Genomic DNA, 20,790 nt, shown 5'->3' with positions numbered 1-20,790 from the left:
TGCACACCACAGACCAAGGGCACACACATTTCGGACTCCTATAGTAACATCAACAATAAATACTCATGCTGCATGCAGTATGTTTGTTAAAAGAATCAATCTGACCTGACCAGGCGGTGGCGCAGTGGATAAAGCATCGGACTGGGACGCAGAGGACCCAGGTTTGAGATCACGAGGTCACCAGCTTGAGCGCGGACTCATCTGGTTTGAGCAAAGCTCACCAGCTTGGACCCAAGGTCGCTGGCTTGAGCAAGGGGTTACTCAGTCTGCTGTAGCCCCACGGTCAAGACACATATGAGAAAGCAATCAATGAACAACTAAGGTGTCGCAATGAAAAAAAACAACAAAAACAACTAATGATTGATGCTTTCCATCTCTCTCCATTCCTGTCTGTCTGTCCCTATCTATCCCTCTCTCACTCTGTCTCTGGAAAAAAAAAAAAAAAAAAGAATCAATCTGTTAAATGTAAATATTCAAAATACTTCATTGTTCTAAAACTCAGTATTTCATCATATTTTTTCTTTTTTTCATATTTTTAATAAAACAAATTACATAATAGAAATTACCTGGTCCTAACATGAATAAACCATTATTATTACCCACAGAATTAAAAGTTACAAAAGTACCTTTATTTTATTTTTTGTGACAGAGACAGACAGAGAGAGGAACAGATTGGGACAGAAAGGAAGGGAGAGAGATGAGAAGCGTCAGTTCTTTGTTGCGACACCTTAGTTGTTCATTGATTGCTTTCTCACATGTGCCTTGACTGGGGGGCCAGAGCAGACAGAGTGACCCTGTCCTCAAGCCAGTGACCTTGGGCTCAAGCTGGTGAGCCTTGCTCAAACCAGATGAGCCGGCGCTCAAGCTGGTGACCTCAGGGTTTTGAAACTGGGTCCTCTGCGTCATGGTCTGATGATCTATCCACTGCACCACCACCTAGTCAGGTATTTTTGTGTGTGTGTGACAGAGACAGAGAGAGGGAAAGAAAAAGACAGACAGGGAGAAAAGTTAAAAAAGTATCTTTAAATTAAATGGCATGAAGAACTTCACAACTCAAAATATATATATACCTTATATTTATTTTGGAAAATTCCAATACCTAGTAATAATTTTGTTTGGAATATAAAAACCACCATGTCAGTGATATTATTTACAATGGCAGCTTTTTATTAGTGTTAAGGAGGCACTGAGATTATTCCACTGATTCACAGCTTTTGAAAAGAGGAAAATCTTACAGCTAAAATTTAATTTAAAGTTTGCAACGAGGTTTTTCCTTTTATTTTTCACTGCACATAGTTTTTAATGTTAATAGAATATTAATTTTTGTAATCGATAACACATTCACATGGTTCAATAATCCAAAGGAGCCTGACCAGGTGGTGGTGCAGTGGATAGAGTTTCCGACTGGGACACGGAGGACCCAGGTTCGAAACCCCGAGGTCACTGGCTTGAGCATGGACTCACCAGCTTGAGCATGGGACTGCTGGCTTGGGCATGGGATCATGGACATGACCCCATGGTTGCTGGCTTGAAACCCAAGGTTGCTGGCTTGAGTAGGGGTCACTCACTCTGCTGTGGCCTCTCACTCCATCAAGGCACATGTGAGAAAGCAATCGATGAACAACTAGGGTGCCACAGCAAAGAATTGATGCTTCTTATCTCTCTCCCTTCCTGTCTGTCTGTCCCTATCTGTGCCTTTCTCTGACTTTCTGTCAAAAAAAAACAAAAAAAACAAAAAAAAACAAAGGAATAACAACATCCAAAATAGAACACACCCTCACACCTTGCTACCCTCTACTGACAATCAGAGTGAGCTGATCCTTTCCCATCTCCCATGACTATTTTATGCACACACAAATGCTGTGTACGGACATACACACTTTTCTCCCTTGTTTATACATAAATGGTAAAACAGCACAGACCTGCTTTTCTCACTTCACAACAAATCTTGATGAAAATCCATAAAGAAGTCCCAGTCTTGCCCGATCAGGTAGTGGCACAGTGGATAGAGTGTCGGACTGGGATGTGGAAGACCCAGGTTCGAGACCCCAAGGTCACAAGCTTGAGCACGGGCTCAATCTGGTTTGAGCAAAAGCCCACCAGCTTGAACCCAAGGTCGCTGGCTCCAGCAAGAGGTTACTCGGTCTGCTGAAGGCCCACGGTCAAGGCACATATGAGAAAGCAATCAATGAACAACTAAGGTGTTGCAATGCACAATGAAAAACTAATGATTGATGCTTCTCATCTCTCTCCGTTCCTGTCTGTCTGTCCCTGTCTGTCTCTCTCTCTGACTCACTCTCTGTCTCTGTAAAAAATAAATAAATAAAATTAAAAAAAAAAAAAAGATTAGAGCTCTAAAAAAAAAAAAAAGAAGTCCCAGTCTTCTATTAAACCGTTTACAGTCTGTCTCACTAAGTGGACTAGTTTCCAATCTCTGCTGTCAAAAACAACCTTTATATATGACTCTCACAAACACAGTGTTTGTGGCATACACTCCCTGAACATGGAATACTGTGCCAAAGGCGTGAGCTCTCCTATGTCTCAAAGATTCCATCCTCTTGCCCTCCTCTGCAGGAGTGGGAGTTCCCACACTGCCCCAGGATGCATTTCCACACAGTGTCATCTTCATCTCTCACTGGGTGATGGGGTGAGAATATTTCCACATATTTAAAAGTCAATTCATAATACTTCCTTTGCCCCTCCTCATGTTTCCAGTGTGTTTGGTCTTTTTCATACTGACGTGCACAGGCCGTTCTCTTTCAGGAAGTCGGCGCTTTGTGAGAGTTATAGACTTTTCCTGGTTGATATTTCTTAGTTTTACTTGTGATTTCTGTCAAACAAAATACTTACTTTTGTAACATGTGCTTTCTGAATGTCTAAAAATTGCCCTTTAAATTGTTTAATTTAGCATGGATCAATGATTTGTAGACTTTCTTTCAAAAGTAAGATAACCCATCTGCATTATATCCATGTCTACATTCACCCCCTCAGGAGACTAGTAAACAATAAAGACTGTCCGTGGCCTGTAAGAGGCCCTGAGACTCAAACTCCTCCCCCAAGCTCCCGAGACCTTATCATGACCCTCCAAGGGTCTCTGGGCCTCTGCAGAGAGGCAGCCACCATACCTTGCCGCATGACTCTGTCCCTCTGGTCAAGCAGGCGGTACTTCTCCTCAGACGTCTCGGCCACAGTGCCTATCAGTGCACTGAGGGAGGACACATTTGGCCCAGGACCCTCAGAGCCCTCAGAGCCCAAGTCAAAAGCGTCTCCCTCAAATGGGTGAGCCTTTAGAAGACCTGGCTTCTTCACTGGAGAACTGCAAAGAAAGAGCGACACAGTCAAACCTTGTGCTCATCCAGCATCTGCACCATTTCCATTTCTAAACACATCCCTTATCTTTCAAGATTTTCGGCTCCTCTAAAGCTGATCAACTACAAACATGGAAGTGGAACAAGCCTGGATGACTCTGGTGATGACCATAAAGGTGTTACTCATGTTATTCCCTGTGATTTTAAATTTTTGAAATAGTTTATACTTCTTTTAAAATGAAAGGAGCCCATTTAAACAGCTGAAATATTTATAGATTTCTATCTCAAAGAAATGAAACTGCCTGAAAAAAAAGCAACACTTTATCACCATGCCTATATGTTTTCATACATAACTTTTCAATAGAAGGATGTGTTAGAAAAAACTGGGCATTCTCTCTCATCTTCCTCATTTTCAGCTGGCTCCCAGAACTCTGTGAACTTGAATGTCCAAGATACAGGAAGGGGTGAGTGAGAAAGAAAAAAGCAAAAACAAATCAATAACTAAATTGTTAACTGCAAAACAGAATGAGGAAAACAGTATATTGTCCAAAACAGGTGAAAGATTAAACAGAAGAACTGTGGAAGCAGGCCTACTGTGAAAGGGAGGGTGGGAAAACAAAGAAAAGGGAGGAGAGGGAGAGCAAGGGAAAGGGGGAGGGGAGGGAGCATTTGTGAATAAGGATTCCCAAGCGGACAGCCCCCCGCACTCCCGTTGGCCCACATCGTGGCTATTCAGTTATAAATGCAGCTTCACTGTGATAAGCTGAACCTACAAAAGGCCAAGTTGGAAACTACTAAGAGTGGATATTAGGAATACACAGTTATGTGGCCAGTTAGAAGTTCTAAGAGAAAAGGTGACTACTTATATATTTATGTCAGGAAGAACTGCATGACAGCAACTAAATGATGCCAGATGACTGAGGAACCCCAGGGCTTCTTCAGGGCCCTGGTAAGTGGCTCTGATTGTCAACACTCTTATATCCTACCCTACCCCCAATCCTCCCCTCCATGTCCTCTCCTCCTCCTCCCCTTCCTCATTGGCCCTTAGCCCCTTGTCAGTTGTCAGCATACCACCCCACTCCCTTTCGTGCTTTGGCATGACTCCTGTGAAGTACCTCCTGTTTACTAACATCAGAAGTCAAAAGAACCCACATGCCGTGTCACATACAGTCACAGGAAGGACAGCCACACCTTTTATTCAGGAGGCTGCCAGTTGCAGCCCTCCCCATGGGCTTGCCCAGAGGGGAGTGCTGAAAGGGTGTGTCCTCGGTGCCCTGGGCAGCTTCTCCCTCCCCTGGTTTCTTCTCCTTGAGGGAAAAAGGTTTCTTGAGGGGACCTGAGAATGCATGAGTCAGAACAGGGTTTACAATAAATACCACATGTCACTCGACACTAGATGTTTTTACTTTTTGGGGGGACAGTATTATAATTGTTATAGGAATTACAAAACAGCCAAAGAAAACACTATGAGACACAAGGATCCACTCAGAGCCAGACCTCCATTGGTCTTGTTAAAGGGCTTCCACCCAGTGTTTAAAGGGCCTTGGACACAAAGCATTAGACTGAGCAAAGAATAACTGAAAACTCACTTATTTTCTTCTTGTGCCAAAAGATAAGCACATCTTTATGCAAACCTTTCCCCTTCTTCTTGGCCAGGGCTGCAGAAGCCTGGAAAACAGTTCACAACACAAAGTGTGAGGTGTGAGGAGACCACAGGAAATGAGATTCAGTACTCAAACTCAGTCTGCAAGTGTGTGTGATGAGCAGCACTTCCACCTTCTACATGTATGAACACACTGCTGGCCTCCAGCCTTGGGATCCATAGTCCTTGTCTCCCTTATGTGTCTCACATCTGATACTTGCTCTTTTTTTAATTAATGACTTTCCTATGATAGAACCCCTAACCTTGGTCTCATTGGCATTTGTTAAAATGATTTTTACCATCTGTCAACACATACAGCAATCGAAAAACACAGCCAAGTCACACACACAAAATGAAGCTGCACACTGTTCACAGTGGCCAAGACATGGAAACAACCAAAAAGCCCTTCAATAGAAGACTGGATAAAGAAGATGTGGCACATATACACTATGGAATACTACTCAACCATAAGAAATGATGACATCAGATCATTTACAGCAAAATGGTGGGATCTTGATAACATTATAAGGAGTGAAATAAGTAAATCAGAAAAAAACAAGAACTACATGATTCCATACATTGGTGGAACATAAAAATGAGACTAAGAGACATGGACAAGAGTGTGGTGGTTACCAAGGGTGGGGGGGGAGGGAGGACATGGGAGGGAGGGAGGGAGAGAGTTAGGGGGAGGGGGAGGGGCACAGAGAACTAGATAGAGGGTGACGGAGGACAATCTGACTTTGGGCGAGGGGTTTGCAACATAATTTGATGACAAAATAACCTAGACATGTTTTCTTTGAATATATGTACCCTGATTTATTAATGTCATCCCATTACCATTAATAAAAATTTATTAAAAAAAAAAAAATGAAGCTGCAGAACAATATACACAGGATACAATTTATCACAAAACAGCACTAAACCAAGTACATATTAGTATACCTACAGATACAACTATGAAAATGTCTAGAAAAGCACATACCACACTAGTAACTATACTTGCTCCTGGGTAACAGGAAAGATGGGGTGATGGGGAACTCGGCATGGTATGTATCAATGAACTGCTTACAATGACCATATATTGATATATCATGTTACTGTACGTAAGTATTTTTTAGGGTTTAGCTAGGAAAATATGCACATTGCAATAGCCAAAAAATAACTTAAAAAAATGAGGATTAATTACCATCTGACCCAACAATTCCACCCCTAAGTATACACCCTACAGAACTGAAAGCAGAGTCTCAAGAAAGGTTTGCATACCACAGTCATGGCAGCATTATTCAAAATAGCCAAAAGGTAAATCAATCCATGTCTATTAACAGATGAATAAACAAAACATGGTCTACCTATACCACTGAATATTATTCGGCCATAAAAAGAAATGAAGTACAACGACATCAATAATTGATGAAAACATTATGTTAACTGAAAAAAGCCAGACACAAAAGGACAAACTGTTAGATTCTACTTATTTGAAATATCTAGAGAAGGCAAATTCATAGAAACAGAAAGTAGATTAGAGGTCACCAGGGGCTGGGCAGGTGGGAATGGAGAGTTACCACTTAATGGTTTCTTTCTGGGATGATGCAAAGATCTGGAAAGAGACAGTAGTGATAGCTGTACAACACTGTGAATGTAATTAATGCCACTGAATTGGAAAAAATCAATAGGAAATAATAAACAGCAAAAGCCCTAAAACTGCATATATTTTGGCACTAAACTTCTACTCTCAGAAATTTAAACAAAGGATATAAGCAACCAGAAATATATGCACAAATGTCCATAAATAGAATTGGCCAAGGTAAGTAAGCAAGCAGGATAGAATGCCATGAGACATTCACCAACTCCATTCTAATCTATACTGTTTATTGATTTCAGAAGATACTAAAGACTGCTACATGAAAAGCTTTCCAACAGTATATACAGTATGATCCCACTTCTGTAAAAACAATGTGACTATACATTTGCAAAGATATTAATCAAAATATTCAGATGATACCTGAGAGGATAGAATTATAGGTGATTTTGTGCCTCCTCCCTTAGTATAATGTCAGGCAACACTTCTACCACTTAATGAAATTATAAAACATGTTTTCTACTTTATAAATTCCCACAAGAATTTTTTTTCACATTCCTTAAATAAAATTTTATAATCAACTGAAGAAAAAAACAAATTTCACCATGAAAGACACTTTCAGAATACATTTATAGTTAACTTAATGTAAAAAGTAATATATATGGTAAAAAAGAGTTAATTCCTTAAAGTCTTTAAGTATAGCAACATTTTATTATTTTTGGTGCATCTTCTTATGCATTTCTTCAAGGGCTGCTTCTTTCTCTCTCAGTATCTGCTTAAGTCTTCTTATTTTTTCATCACAAATTGTTTCTTGCCCTGGCCGGTTGGCTCAGCGGTAGAGCGTCGGCCTAGCGTGCGGAGGACCCGGGTTCGATTCCCGGCCAGGGCACATAGGAGAAGCGCCCATTTGCTTCTCCACCCCTCCGCCGCGCCTTCCTTTCTGTCTCTCTCTTCCCCTCCCGCAGCCAAGGCTCCATTGGAGCAAAGATGGCCCGGGCGCTGGGGATGGCTCTGTGGCCTCTGCCCCAGGCGCTAGAGTGGCTCTGGTCGCAACATGGCGACACCCAGGAGGGTTGCAACATGGCGACACCCAGGAGGGTCACAACATGGCGACGCCCAGGATGGGCAGAGCATCGCCCCCTGGTGGGCAGAGCGTCGCCCCCTGGTGGGTGTACCGGGTGGATCCCGGTCGGGCGCATGCGGGAGTCTGTCTGACTGTCTCTCCCTGTTTCCAGCTTCAGAAAAATGCAAAAAAAATAAATAAATAAAAAAATAAAATTGTTTCTTCTAACTCTGGTGGTGTCATGGGGAAAATACCTTCAGTATAATTTTTATTAAAGGAATGACTTTGTTCAAAATTTGCACTTGAATTCAATGCATCTTTCTTCTGGTTTTCACCAGTACAGTGTTCTACTTCAGTTCTCTTTTCTTCTCCAGTTTTGTTTTGCTGCTTGTGACAATGTTTTGGTGTGATACATCTGAAGTTCGTAAAACACAGCTAACAAGTTGCGAGCTGGTGACATTGGTTCCTCCATTTACAGCTGTGTTATAAGCACTCTCGGTTTTTCTCTTCTTTGTGTGATACATCTTCTTAATTTTTGCTGTTCTTTTCTTATAGAAACTGTTTTCTCTCTTCCTCCTTCACTATAAATGTTGCCTCTTTCTCACTTTTCACCAAACTTTTAAAGGAATCAAAACCTTCTCCAGTGGCCAAATTGTTAGGAATCCGAGTAAGGCATACTCTCAAATCTTTAGTGAGACCAAATAACTTTTTAAATTCAACATCAGTCTTTGAATATGATGCCTTACTGCTTCCTCCTTGAGAGTTTTCTTGTCTTTTCTTTCTTGAGTAACTTTTTCTAATGTTGATGCCATCTCATTCTGGATCAGTGTGAGGCGTTGCCTGGCTTTTCCTCAGTGGCTTGCAAGAAGACTCTCTGGAGGTTATTGGACATTTTAGAGAGGTGGGAAGAGTCAGCACATCCAAGGAAGTGGGCAGTAGGGGACCAGGGTCCTCCAAGGGGCAGAATGAAAGCGAGAAAATGTTGGGCTGGAGTTGCTCTGGAGCGACTCTGAGGGGTTTCAAAGCTGAAAGGAGGGCAACAACAATCTCCCCAGGGGGCGTGGTTTCAAGCTTCCACAAGAATATTTTTTTAAATAATAAAGATATGAGGCTATATAATATGAGTAGTCCATGTTTGTGAGAATACTCTATAACAACTGTGTTAGGCAAAGGTATACTTACATACAGGGCAGGGTGAAAGTAGGTTTACAGTTGTTTGTATGGAAAATAATACAATAACTTATAAATAATAATACAAGAATAAACTGTGTTCTGTGCACTCAGAACTGTTAACCTACTTCTTTTTTAATTCATTTTTAGAGAGGGGGTGGGCGGAGGGAGAGAAGAGAGGGGGAGAAGAACCAGGGGCAGGGGCAGGGGGGCAGGAAGCATCAACTCCTACATGTGCCTTGACCAGGCAAGCCCAGGGTTTCAAACTGGCTACCTCAGTGTTCCAGGTGGACGCTTTATCCACTGCACCACCACAGGCCAGGACTGTTAACCTACTTTTGCCCCATCCTGTAATTAAGGTTAGAGTATAATCTAAACATAAGCAGTTATCTCTGGAGAATAAGATTACAAGGGAATTTTACTTTTTCTTTATTGTTTGAATATTTACAGCAATCATGTACTATGGCCAAATAAAACAAAATCAAAACAGAACTCAAGTTTGGAAAAGTACTCTGTGATTACAGAGTCACTTCCACACATTTCAGAGGGATCTGGCTTCATGGGACTCACCACTATATTCAGTAGGGCTGTAGGCTTTTCACTAATGACTGCAGTTATGAAATAAACAGTGCTATTCCAGCTTCTCCAAGGTAAAAATAAAGTATTCTAGTAGTTTCCTAGCAAGCAAAAACTGATAGATAAGAAAAATAGGTTTTAAAATGACAAAGTTCACGGCCCTGGCCAGTTGGCTCAGTGGTAGAGCATCGGCCTGGCGTGCAGAAGTCCCGGGTTCGATTCCCAGCTAGGGCACACAGGAGAAGCGCCCATCTGCTTCTCCACCCCTCCCCCTCTCCTTCCTCTCTGTCTCTCTCTTCCTCTCCCGCAGCGAGGCTCCATTGGAGCAAAGATGGCCCGGGCACTGGGGATGACTCCTTCGCCTCTGCCCCAGGCGCTGGAGTGGCTCTGGTCGCAACAGAGCGACACCCCGGAGGGGCAGAGCATCACCCCCTGGTGGGCAGAGCGTCGCCCCCTGGTGGGCGTGCCGGGTGGATCCCGGTAGGGCGCATGCGGGAGTCTGTCTGACTGTCTCTCCCTGTATTTTCTGCTTCAGAAAAATACCAAAAAAAAAAATTACAAAGTTCACTCCAACTTTACCACTTTAAAGCCCATTTTTTTTCATTCACATGAACTCCGTCGGGAATACTCACATGATCAAAGAAATGCACCACTGCAAGCTTTTTGTTGGGCTTGGTGTAGATGCGCTGCACTTTAGCAATTTTGCCAAAGTGATTCTCCAGAGTGGTCCTGCTGTTGAGATAGTCGGGAATGTTCTTACACTGGATCGCCGTGATTTCAGCAGGAAAGAATCCCCCAAGACTGTCTGTGCTCTCACTTCTCTTACTCTGACGCCCAGGAATCCCTCTTAGAAAATCTAGTGGATCAGAAAATAGGCATAGAACTGTAGTAGATGTAATGTTTTCAGATACCAGGACACACCAACCACGTAAAAGCAAATGAAATTTCCATGGATATGTGACCTGCTCCAAGATCCTTATGGCATATTAATATCCCTAATGTTTACTGGGGACTTATCAGAAAAATCAAACACCCAGGGAAACTTACCAAGAACATGCCAGCAGGATTTACTATATGTTGTACATTTTTAGAGCTCACCTTTTTTATCTCTGCTTTCAGTTCCTTCTTCTTTATTCACACCTTGAAGCCGGGAAGGTGCCAGAACAGACTGACTCCCTCCTGGGATGGTCATTTGGTCATTTTCCCCAGACTCAGCACAGCCAGTTTCCTTTCTAGATTCCTTGTTGCCCAGACGACCAACTTCTTTATTGCTTTTGAAGACATCCTGTATTGTTCGACCAAACAGAGTGCCTCCCCGTGGCCGATGCAGGCGGACGGGCCGTTTATCAGGAGGATGATCACCCCTTGACAGAGGGTCCAAGTCTTCCACTGCATCGTGCCCATGTCTCTTCGGGGAGCAATCCTGATCCTCCTTCCTTTTCAGTCCTTTCATGAGGCTGGGAAGTGGTTCCACTTGGGAAACAGCTTCTTCACATCCTTGCCGGACACCTGTTTTGCTAACTGGGAAGGGATCCCCCAAAGATCCCGAAGAAGATGTGGGGAAGCTAGTGAAGCTACTGTTAAGACTTCCAAATAATGATTTGGGGCCTCTTTTCTCTTCCTCCACATTTTGACTTGACAAAGCAGGGGTAAAGGGTGATGAAGAATTACTACTATCAACTGGTTTTGAAAAGGTAAAACTTGATTTAGTAGAACTTGTCACCTGAGTAAAAGAAAATGAGGTCAGTCCCCCAGGTCCACTACTAACTGGTTGGGAAAATGTGAAAAATCCAGGAGTAATCTGGCTTTGAGTTTTCTCTGGCTCAGATTCAGCCCCAAATATTGGTCTGAACACTGAATTTTCCAGAGGTTTAAAGCCGAATTCTGTTTTCCCAAAACCAGAACTTGCTACTTCTCCAGTTTCTGATCCAAAAGTAGAAGTACTTGGGAAAGCCCCAAGGCTAGGTGATTTAAAAAATCCTGGGTTTCCAGGTACACCCGAACTAGAGGGCCCAGAGGTAGCTGCAAAGGCTGGGGTGTGTTCAAGTTCAGAAAACAGTCCAACATTTGAGGTTTGGGAGAATCCTAATGTTTGCACTGCAGAATGACCTACTCCAGAAGCCGCTGGAAAGCTAGATACCTGTGAAAATCCTGAGCTTTTCCCAGGTAATATATTGTTTTGTCCAAAAAGAGAAGGCTGACCAAATCGAAATGGTGGCTTGGCCTGAAATGCTCCTATGGAACTATTGGAAGATGATGAAAAAGCAGTAGGCTGCTGCCCACAGAAAGGGTTAGTTGGATTCATCTTCTGATCCACTTACTGTAAGTTAATAAATACTCCCTATACAAAGCAGTCCTCTTCCTTAAACTGTTAAAACAGAAAGGTCCCCTTCATATTCACACAAGCTGAAAGACAAAATTCAGATCATCAGAGCTACGTGCTGCTGGAAGACTTAGAAAAAAACTTTTAATCACATGTCACATTCTAAATTATTTAAAAGGCAGGCAAAGCAAAGAGCTAAGTAGTCTTATTTTCTGAGAGCCAGTGGGTTCTTTTATTGGAGTATGGGGTGGCAGATAGTACAAATAAATTACTTTGTTACAGGGGTTTAAAGCGTGACTAAAACTGAAATCATTTTACTAAGTTGGTAAATTCACGAAAAATCTCAAATGCTAATTTAAAAAATGAATGCCGTTACACTTTTTAAGTTAAAGAGAGGAGTTTCTCCTGACTTCTTCCGATCTCCATAGCCAGATTATACATTGTAACACAGTTAAAACATCAGTGTTCCACTGTTTCCCCCCACCTAATTTTTCTCCGAGCAACCAGAGCACTCATTAAACACTCTTTCTAGACAGAAATAAAATGTTTTTATACCGGGCGATTACCCAATATAACTTGCTTAGAGGTCGAGACTACTTACACGGAGAGGACGCCCTAGACCGGGGAGGGGCTGGAGCGGAGGCAGCACGACCCCAACTAGCAGGCAGCGTCGTGGGTCCCCAAACAGGCCGCGCCCAGGGCCGGGCGCCCCGGCGTCACGTCCCGTTAGCAACGCGCGCGCGATGGGGCCGGAGGAAGGGGCTTCCGCCCGGCCCGGACCCTGCACCGCGTTCACGGTCCAGCTCAGGGCCGTCGGTGCTCCAGGATACCTTGGCGCCGGGCTAGAGGTGGAGACAGGGACCACAACCACCCGAACCAGCTTTTCTCTGCGCACCGCGGAGAATAAAAAAGTGGTGGACTGACTTCCGGTCCCACCCGCGCGGCCCGGCCCTTCCCGCGGCCCTCTGCTTTCGGGTTCCGATTTCGGGGCCGGGGGGTGGGAGCTGCCGATGCTCGGGGTGCAGGCCGAGGTCCGCCGGCTCGGCTCCTGTACTTACGAGGTCAGCTTTAATCTCTCCGAACTGGGGACGGGGGCGTCGTACCCACCCGCGTGTTTGCATTTCGGGGCTGGGCCAGCGCCGAGTGGTTCAGGGGGAAACTCCGGGACCCGCCCCGTTTACTTCCCCCATCCCCCACCCTTCCTTCCATCCGCCTTCTTCTACCCTCTACCCAGCTCGCGCGCTTTCTCTATTAACTGCCCTTCACTGCCGCCCTTCTTAAGTTCCTGTGGCTACTGCTGTCCATTCTCGCTTGCTTGAGTCTATGGCTTCGTTTTGTGTATTTTTATTGTTCTGTTTTCCTTATGATAAAATGGACAATCTTGCCTGACCTGTGGTGGCGCAGTGGATAAAGTGTTGACCTGGAAATGCTGAGGTCGCCGGTTCGAAACCCTGGGCTTGCCTGGTCAAGGCACATATGGGAGTTAATGCTTCCAGCTCCTCCACCCCTTCTCTCTCTGTCTCTCTCTCTCCCTCTCCTTTCTTTTTTTTTTTTTTTTTTGTATTTTTTTGAAGCTGGAAACAGGGAGAGACAGTCAGACAGACTCCCGCATGCGCCCAACCGGGATCCACCCGGCACGCCCACCAGGGGCGACGCTCTGCCCACCAGGGGGCGATGCTCTGCCCCTCCGGGGCGTCGCTCTGCCGCGACCAGAGCTACTCTAGCGCCTGGGGCAGAGGCCAAGGAGCCATCCCCAGCGCCGGGGCCATCTTTGCTCCAATGGAGCCTTGGCTGTGGGAGGGGAAGAGAGAGACAGAGAGGAAGGAGAGGGGGAGGGGTGGAGAAGCAAATGGGCGCTTCTCCTATGTGCCCTGGCCGGGAATCGAACCTGGGTCCCCCGCATGCCAGGCCGACGCTCTACCGCTGAGCCAACTGGCCAGGGCTCCCTCTCCTTTCTAAAATGAATAAATAAAAAAAATTTTTTTAATTAAAAAAAATGTACATTCTTGTAAATTTTCAACATATTGCACTAAATAAAATGACTTGATTGTGCGTGTGTGTTCTTACAGAACTTACGATCACTTTCTAGGACTAATTTGTTTTCTCTTGAACTTTAGGCACAACTTCCTTTACAAACGTTTTTAAAGGGCCCTGGTTGACTCTTTCTGCAATGAGTCTGGTGCTCAGAAACCTGCAGCGAGCTGTCCCGCTCAGAAGAGTGCCACTCCGCCAGAGGATGGAGATGATCAGGAGTATTTTAGGGGTCCAAAAATTCGACCTAGGAATCATCTGTGTTGACAACAAGAGTATTCAACACATCAACAGGATGTACAGAGAGAAAAATATCCCAACCGATGTGCTTTCTTTTCCATTTCATGAGGTAAAAAGTACTGTCTGCCTCGCTTTGTCTAGGCTACCAGACATTGTAAATTTCCTGTGTTGATTATACTATAGACATGATTTGTTTGTTTTTTAAACTTTCGAATATATGCAAAGTAGAGATTAACCCTATTGACTGATGCCCGTTACTGGAGGAGAAAAGGGGATTAGGCGCCCATCTCCCCTCCTAACGTGCTCAGTGAATTGGAAGCACAGTGCTTCTGCAGTTTTGAATGAATTGAAAAGGAATATGTATGGTTGAAAATTTAAATAACATTTAATAAAAGAAGAGACTTGTGTAAATATCCTCTAGGAACTAGTGATAGCTATCAGGTTATTCTGTTACGTAAATGACTCATTCATGGTTTCATACTTGATTAGTAGCAGCATAAATAGGAGCCACCCTTTGGAAAGCAACTTGGCAACATATATATTTCAATCCACTAGGGTCACACCTACAGAAAAAAAGAAAGAAATCAAAAGGAGGAAGATGACAAAATGTTAAATGTGTAGTATAATAATGCATTAAAATGTTCACTTGTATTCTCTGACAAGAAAAATCATTAACAACACTAAAATATGCAACTCAACTGAATAGACTGGTCATTATAGTCTTTATGTAGGAAAATGTGAAAGGCTGTTAAGGACAAAATACCAGGAGAAAAGAACAGAAATATAAAATTATCTTTGTGATTTAACTCCTAAAAGGTGTAATCTGTGTGACTGTGCATTGGGAACGATGAAACAAATGGAAAGTACCTTATTTGACAAGGTGGAAACATCTTAAGTAGTGTGTGTAACGGCTTTGTAGCCCCCCCACCCCACTTAGAACTAGTGAGAGGACAGTGCCTTCCAAAGTGAAATCTAGTTCTATGGTGGGGTTTGTGTTCTTGAAGTCCTGTTCTAACAATCTGTGTTTCCTCATTTGCAGAATCTGAAAGCAGGGGAAATTCCTCAGCCTGGTTGTCCAGATGACTATAACCTGGGGGACATTTTCCTAGGAGTGGAGTATATCTTCCAGCAGTGCAAAGAAAATGAAGATTACTATGACATCCTGACTGTAAGTAGGAATGCTGACATGACAGGTTCTACCCTGCAAATAAATACTGTGTCCTTCATCCAGGCCATGAAGAGTGTGGTGATGCACCACCTGTGTCCACACTATTGCCCACTCTATCACCCATGTGAAGAACAAGGGTAATTGAGGGAGCCCTACAGAGAGAGAGATGGCCTAGTGGGGTCTGCATACCTTGTGGCAATGCTAGGGGCAAGGAGAGGAGAGGGAGCTGCTCCATATTGAGATACAAGATAAGGGAAGCTCTAATTAGTGACCTTGTTTTAGCTCAGCAGGCTGTGTAGCTAATGTAAACTTGCTGAATAAGTTTCTTAGGAGACTGCCAAAGTGGACAGGATTCTAGCATCCTAGACCTTCCACGTCTATCCTCAGCTTAATGTAAAAAGGAGGGTAGAAGTGTTCTGAAAATACTGAGTGTGATTGAGTTGTGTTTTAACTTCCCCAAGGATTCAATTGAGCCCTTCTTCAGCCAAATTCAGGCCACGCCCTGAATTATGTTGGGGGCCGAGTGTTCTAATGCTTCCATGTGAGACCCAATGTGAGCAGGTGTGGGGAGAGGACCTTTTTCCTTACTTCCTGAGTGACAGGAAACCCAGTGTAATAAGACTAGTCAGCATGGTCCAGCTCTGGAATCTCTGTGGCTGGCAGCTGTGCACCCTGGGGTGGGGGGCGTGGTCAGTGGTATGTCTAGCCAGCAGTTGTGGATATCCGCTTTTACTTCTGCACCTCGTGAAGGAATTCTGAACAAAGTAGGGGGCCAGCCCACCACTCCTAGGACCCTCATCCCCCAGCATAGGGCCAGACCAGGCCACTTTCTGCTTTGATGGCTCCTAGCTGTATGTAGGCACCTTCTAAAAGCCCCAGATACCCTCCAGCTACCCCCTTTGACCTCCATATCTTATCACCCTTCCAACCCTTCCCCTGCCCTAAAGAGCAGTTGTCTCCTCAGAAAATAACCACTGCCCCCGACCCCAGAGCCTGGTCTTCACACCCCTGACAAGGTCCTGGGCTACCTGCTGTTCTCTGAGCCCCACCCATGTTCTCACTGCTCACCACACCCCCTGGTGCTGCTGCTGCTGACTCCCAAAACCCTGCCTGGGCCCAGATGAGAGTTCCTAACCTCCCACCAGGTATGGGCTAAGCTATCGCTGCCTTCCTCTTCCCCTGGCTCATGGCTTGGTCATGAGGCAGCTTTTTAATTGTTCCAACAGGTGACAGCCACCCATGGGCTTTGTCATCTACTGGGCTTCACACACAGCACAGAGGCCACGTGGCAGAAGGTATGCACTGTCTTCCAAAAGCCAGGGCTCCCCAACCTGTCCCTTGCAGTTGATGAAAACTAAACTTGTAAAATAAAAAAAAACAGTAAAATAAGAAATTTTATAAATGCTTACTTTACTAAAAAGACTTACAATGTTTGTTTTAAATATTGGGCTCCCCAAATGCTGTTATCTGTATTATTAAATATTGTTGAAAGTCTGAGCAGAGAGACTAAATTCTAAAAATTCTATGAAATTTAATGGTCTAAAGCAGCGGTTCTCAACCTGTGGGTCGCGACCCCAGCGGGGGTCGAACGACCAAAACACAGGGGTCGCCTAAAGCCATCGGAAAATACATATTTATAAATAAAATTTTATAAGAGAAATTGTAATGGTATTTATCAGTTGGGAACAGGATTTAAAATGTGCAGACAGCCAGACCTGTGGTGGCGCAGTGGATAAAGCGTTGACCTGGAATACTGAGGTTGCCAGTTCAAAACCCTGGGCTTGCCCGGTCAAGGCACATATGGGAGTTGAAGCTTCCTGCTCCTCCCCTCTTCTCTCTCTCTTTCTCTCTCTCTCAATCTCTCTCTCTCTCCTCTAAAATGAATAAATAAATAAAAATAAAAAAATAAATAAATAAAATGTGCAGACATCTGATAGAGACCTATTATGTAAAGTAATGGAGCAGCTGATTTCCTCAAAGGGTGCTAGTGTTTACCCAATTATAAAGATCCATGTTGGTATATATACTATATTGTGTATAATAAACTCAAACTATATTTGTAATCAAATAGATTCTTTGAAAGGCATAAAATTTTTTTTTCATTAACAAAAGAAATCCTTGATGCACTTGTTCTCTCCCCTGGCCATCCTAGGCTGGGTCCACACCAGCCATGCCTTGGCTCAGCCTTACTTCCTGGTAAGCTGCTGACCCTACTGTGGCCCCTTTGCCCCTTCCTCCTCAGCCCCCTCCCTATACAACCCACAGACTGAGGTCTCAGCATCTCAGGGAAAGCCCAAGATGTCACCACCAGTGTGCAGTCCACCAGGGACCCCAGCCCTCTAAGTCCTGACCTCCCTTCCCCTATGAGGAGTCATCTGCACTCCCTCCCTATCATGTCCTGCATCTGTTCTCCTGTGACCCTAGGCAGGCTCTAAGCTTTTGTACTCAAGATCAACACTTCTGCCCTGGCCCACAGCCTCTCCTGCTGACTGTGCCATTCACCCTGAGGACAGCATGTTGGCACTCACTCTGCACAAGTGCTGGGCACCCATGAGCAGAACCAGGACCTGCCCTTCAACCTGTGTGAGAGACCCCATGGCCAAGGGTCCTCGTGCCATAGTCATGGACAGCCCTCGGAGATAGATTTCCCAAGGCGGGGATCCCTGAGCCAAGCTAGGAACTCCCCGGGGCCCAAGGAGGCCAGGTCAGCTGGGCAGATCCACAGTCAGTTTTCGTTCCTTTCTTTCAGATGTACCAGAAGGAAAAGCAGGTCCTTGAGGAGTTGGGCCGGCGCACTGGGGCCAGGCTCCAGCCCTTGAGCAGAGATCCCTTTTGATGATCACAGCCCATGATGCAGGTAGTACCTTAGGGATCCTCCAGCACACAAGAACACCATATGGATGGGAGTTGACTCCTCCCTTTGGGCCCCGAGGATCAAAGGCTCTGCCAAACTGAGGGCCCTGGTGGTCAATGCCCTAGCTGGGGCTAAATTCCAGGAGTGGAACTATTAAAGTATAAGAGAAATTTCCATTCACTTCTTTACTTAGAACACAGCAGATATGTTATTTTCAGTATTATAAATAAAACAGTTCTAAACTCTTAGAGGATCTGAATTCCCCCTTCTGGGGGTCCTGCCTTTGAGCATGAGGCCTTTCTCGCACCTCTGCACTCATGCAGGAGGATGAAACAAGTGGCCTGGGGCCATACGGCAGGAGCAAATGGTAGAAGGGACAGGCATTGAGCCAGCTGGAGCCTCTATCACTAGAACCTGTCAGGTACAGGTGCTGACTACAGGGAGCTCTGAAGACATCATGGCAGTAACACAGTCTCTCAGATACCCTTTTTGGCCCTAAAACCAGGGATGCTACAATTCTGAGAATGAGTAGATTTTAGAAACATGAGAACACATTTCCCACCAGGTGTGTATCTTCTCTCATTCTGTACTTTCCTGGCTCTCAGGGACAGGAACTTGAGCCTGTGGTATTTCTGAGTCAATGTTGGCTATCATAGCCTGCTTGTAGTCAATCAAGTTTGTTCTCAGTTTAAAGTCAACCCAGAGACCCACAAACATTTTGGCTCCAAATCCTCTTTAAGAGCCCAAGAAGGTCCTGAGACCTGTTAGTACTGTTACGTCTGCGGCACATGTGGGTGCTGGGACGGGGTGTGAAGTCCAGCTTGACCAGGCGACATCCAGTACTTTTGAACAGCCAGATCTCGTGTCCCCATCAGCCCATGGAATGACTCCAGGCCCCAGACCCTGACCTGGGGCACCCTGACCCCCACTTGGATGGGTGTCATGCATGCATTGCGCTGCCCTGCGTTTCTCCCAGCGATTCTTCGTTGGCGTCCACTTTACTTTGAGATGACTGCTCATGTCTATGCCTGCGTTCCTATTGGTTTTTCTTTTTCCTAATTGATTCAGAAGTTTATATATATATATATATATGTATATGTATATATATGTATATGTATATGTATATATATATCACTGAATATAGAGAATGTGGTCAAGTGTCTTTACCTAAACCTGAGAAGAGGCTTCCCCCCCTCACTGTCCAGTCAACAGCTGTGTCATCTGCCACCTGGCTGTGGAGCTGTCTTAGCTCTCTCTGTCATTCTATTGGTCACTTTTGTCCTTGTTGTCCTGGTTCTGGAGTTCTGCAGACCCAGTATCTGCCCGGGCAGGTCCCTCCCCCTGCTCTAGGAGGTGCTTGGGTCCCTCAGCCCCTTACTGTCCTGTGTGTATGAACACCCAGCTCCTGGGTACCATGGAGACCTGGAGTCTCAATTAGGTTATAGTAGATTCACAGACAGCTGACGGTCCTGAGGCTCCAGCCACCTATGCAGTTTCTAGCTTCATTCATGGGTCCTCACTGACTTCGAATGACTGTCATCTCAGCACAGGTGGGCACAATGTAGAGGTCTCAACAGCATTCCCTCACCAGGGGTCAAGGGTACTCGGCCATTCAAAGAAAATTCTACTCACAACAGGAATTAGTGCAGGACCCACAAGGGCTCATCCCACAAGGCTACCCCCCACTTCATACCAGAATACCCACACTTCTGTCCAACTTCGTTCAAATTGGGGGTTCCCACAACCCTCTCGTCCAGTTCAAAACTTTGTTAGAATGGCTTCCAGAACTCAGGCAAACACCGATGATGAGAAAGGCTAGAGCTGAACAGCAGATGAATGGTCCATTGGGTGAGGTCTGGGAGGGCCCTGAGCACAGTAGCTACTGTGCTCCTAGAGTTTGGGGGGTGCCAACCTCTCCGGTGCTTCACCATCCCCATCTTTAGAGGTTTTGTGGAGGTTCCATTATATAGGCACAATTGATTAAATCACTGGCCAATGGTGATTAACTCACCTCTGATGTTGGGGGTAGGACTGAGAGGTCTAACACTGTCATCACATAGTTGGTTTCCCTGGTAACCAGACCCCATCTCTAGGGAACCATAGAGTCACCTTATTAATATAATCCCAGGTTTGATTTAATAGGGTTCACTGGGAATGACAGAAGACCCATCGCCCAGGGAATTACAGGGTTTTAGCAGCTCTGTGCCAGGAATCAGTATGAAGAGCAAATATTGTATATAATTATACACAATACCACACCATGCAAATCCCCCAACCACCATACTCCAGGCACCTGGACCCAGGACCTGTGTTCTAGGAAGCCCGACCACACTACCAGGGTCTCTTCAGACCTCTTCAGCTTTTAGAGGCTGGCCTGAGAGGAACCAAGGGGGCCTCATCTAGGGGTGCCCTCTCTCTGCTCAGTGGCACATCCAGTTGCCGGCTCTAGGCCTTGGTCCTGAGTGATCAGTCCTGGAGAGGTGGTGGCCCCAGGAAGTGCCCATCTCAGCTTCATGCCTCTAGGGGGTCGTTGCGCTGCCGGGATCCCTGCAGCTGGCCTCCGAGGACCAGACCTGATCCCTCCCTGCCTCACTTTCGACTCATCCCCAAGTCCTACCTCTGCGCTGTGCTCTGGTCTCTCTGCCCTGGCCCACAGGTCACTCCGCCTCTGCTCCCTCAGCAATCCCCTCAGGCCCTCAGTCCTCTCTGTGGAAACTTGGCCCTGTTGTGGAGCCTCCACACTCTCCTTAGACACTCGCCACCACTTGGCTCTCTTCCTTAACACAGGGCCATTCTCTGCCCTTTCTGTTGCTGTCTGGTTCTCTTCTGTTCAGCT

The 20,790-nt window shown here is 45.2% G+C and overlaps 2 protein-coding genes and 1 pseudogene across 6 annotated transcripts in view; 1 reads left to right on the top strand and 2 right to left on the bottom strand.

Annotated features, from left to right (window-relative positions):
• Positions 1-12,401, bottom strand: part of MCM3AP (minichromosome maintenance complex component 3 associated protein) — a 66,448-nt gene extending 54,047 nt beyond the window's left edge. For both annotated transcript variants that reach the window (XM_066259137.1, XM_066259138.1), the window contains exons 1-6: positions 12,263-12,401; positions 10,437-11,744; positions 9,971-10,194; positions 4,898-4,976; positions 4,500-4,644; positions 3,126-3,316 (exon numbers count right to left, since the gene is read on the bottom strand). In XM_066259137.1, the coding sequence (XP_066115234.1) occupies positions 3,126-3,316; positions 4,500-4,644; positions 4,898-4,976; positions 9,971-10,194; positions 10,437-11,643 (1,846 nt within the window). In that variant the 5' untranslated portion in view covers positions 11,644-11,744; positions 12,263-12,401. The remainder of the gene's footprint in view (positions 1-3,125; positions 3,317-4,499; positions 4,645-4,897; positions 4,977-9,970; positions 10,195-10,436; positions 11,745-12,262) is intronic.
• LOC136323124 (ligand-dependent nuclear receptor-interacting factor 1-like) lies at positions 7,242-8,404 on the bottom strand (annotated as a pseudogene).
• Positions 12,402-12,587: 186 nt separating the features above from the next.
• Positions 12,588-18,202, top strand: YBEY (ybeY metalloendoribonuclease). Of its 4 annotated transcripts, none has more exons than XM_066259142.1 (6): positions 12,588-12,722; positions 13,779-14,041; positions 14,972-15,100; positions 16,327-16,395; positions 17,577-17,683; positions 17,850-18,202. In XM_066259142.1, exons 2-5 carry the CDS (start codon positions 13,832-13,834, stop codon positions 17,652-17,654), a joined length of 486 nt encoding a protein of 161 aa, XP_066115239.1. In that variant the 5' UTR covers positions 12,588-12,722; positions 13,779-13,831; the 3' UTR covers positions 17,655-17,683; positions 17,850-18,202. The 4 variants fall into 4 exon arrangements, with proteins under 4 accessions (XP_066115239.1, XP_066115240.1, XP_066115238.1 ...); XM_066259139.1 differs by having other exon boundaries at positions 12,612-12,722; positions 17,525-17,683; XM_066259141.1 differs by lacking the exon at positions 17,577-17,683 and having other exon boundaries at positions 12,589-12,722.
• The last annotated feature ends 2,588 nt before the right edge of the window (positions 18,203-20,790 follow it).

This window comes from Saccopteryx bilineata, chromosome 2 (genome assembly GCF_036850765.1).
Source record: "Saccopteryx bilineata isolate mSacBil1 chromosome 2, mSacBil1_pri_phased_curated, whole genome shotgun sequence".
Classification (NCBI taxonomy): domain Eukaryota; kingdom Metazoa; phylum Chordata; class Mammalia; order Chiroptera; family Emballonuridae; genus Saccopteryx; species Saccopteryx bilineata.
The sequence above is the reverse complement of the archived record's forward strand: the minus strand, read 5'-3'. Positions and strand labels throughout refer to the sequence as shown.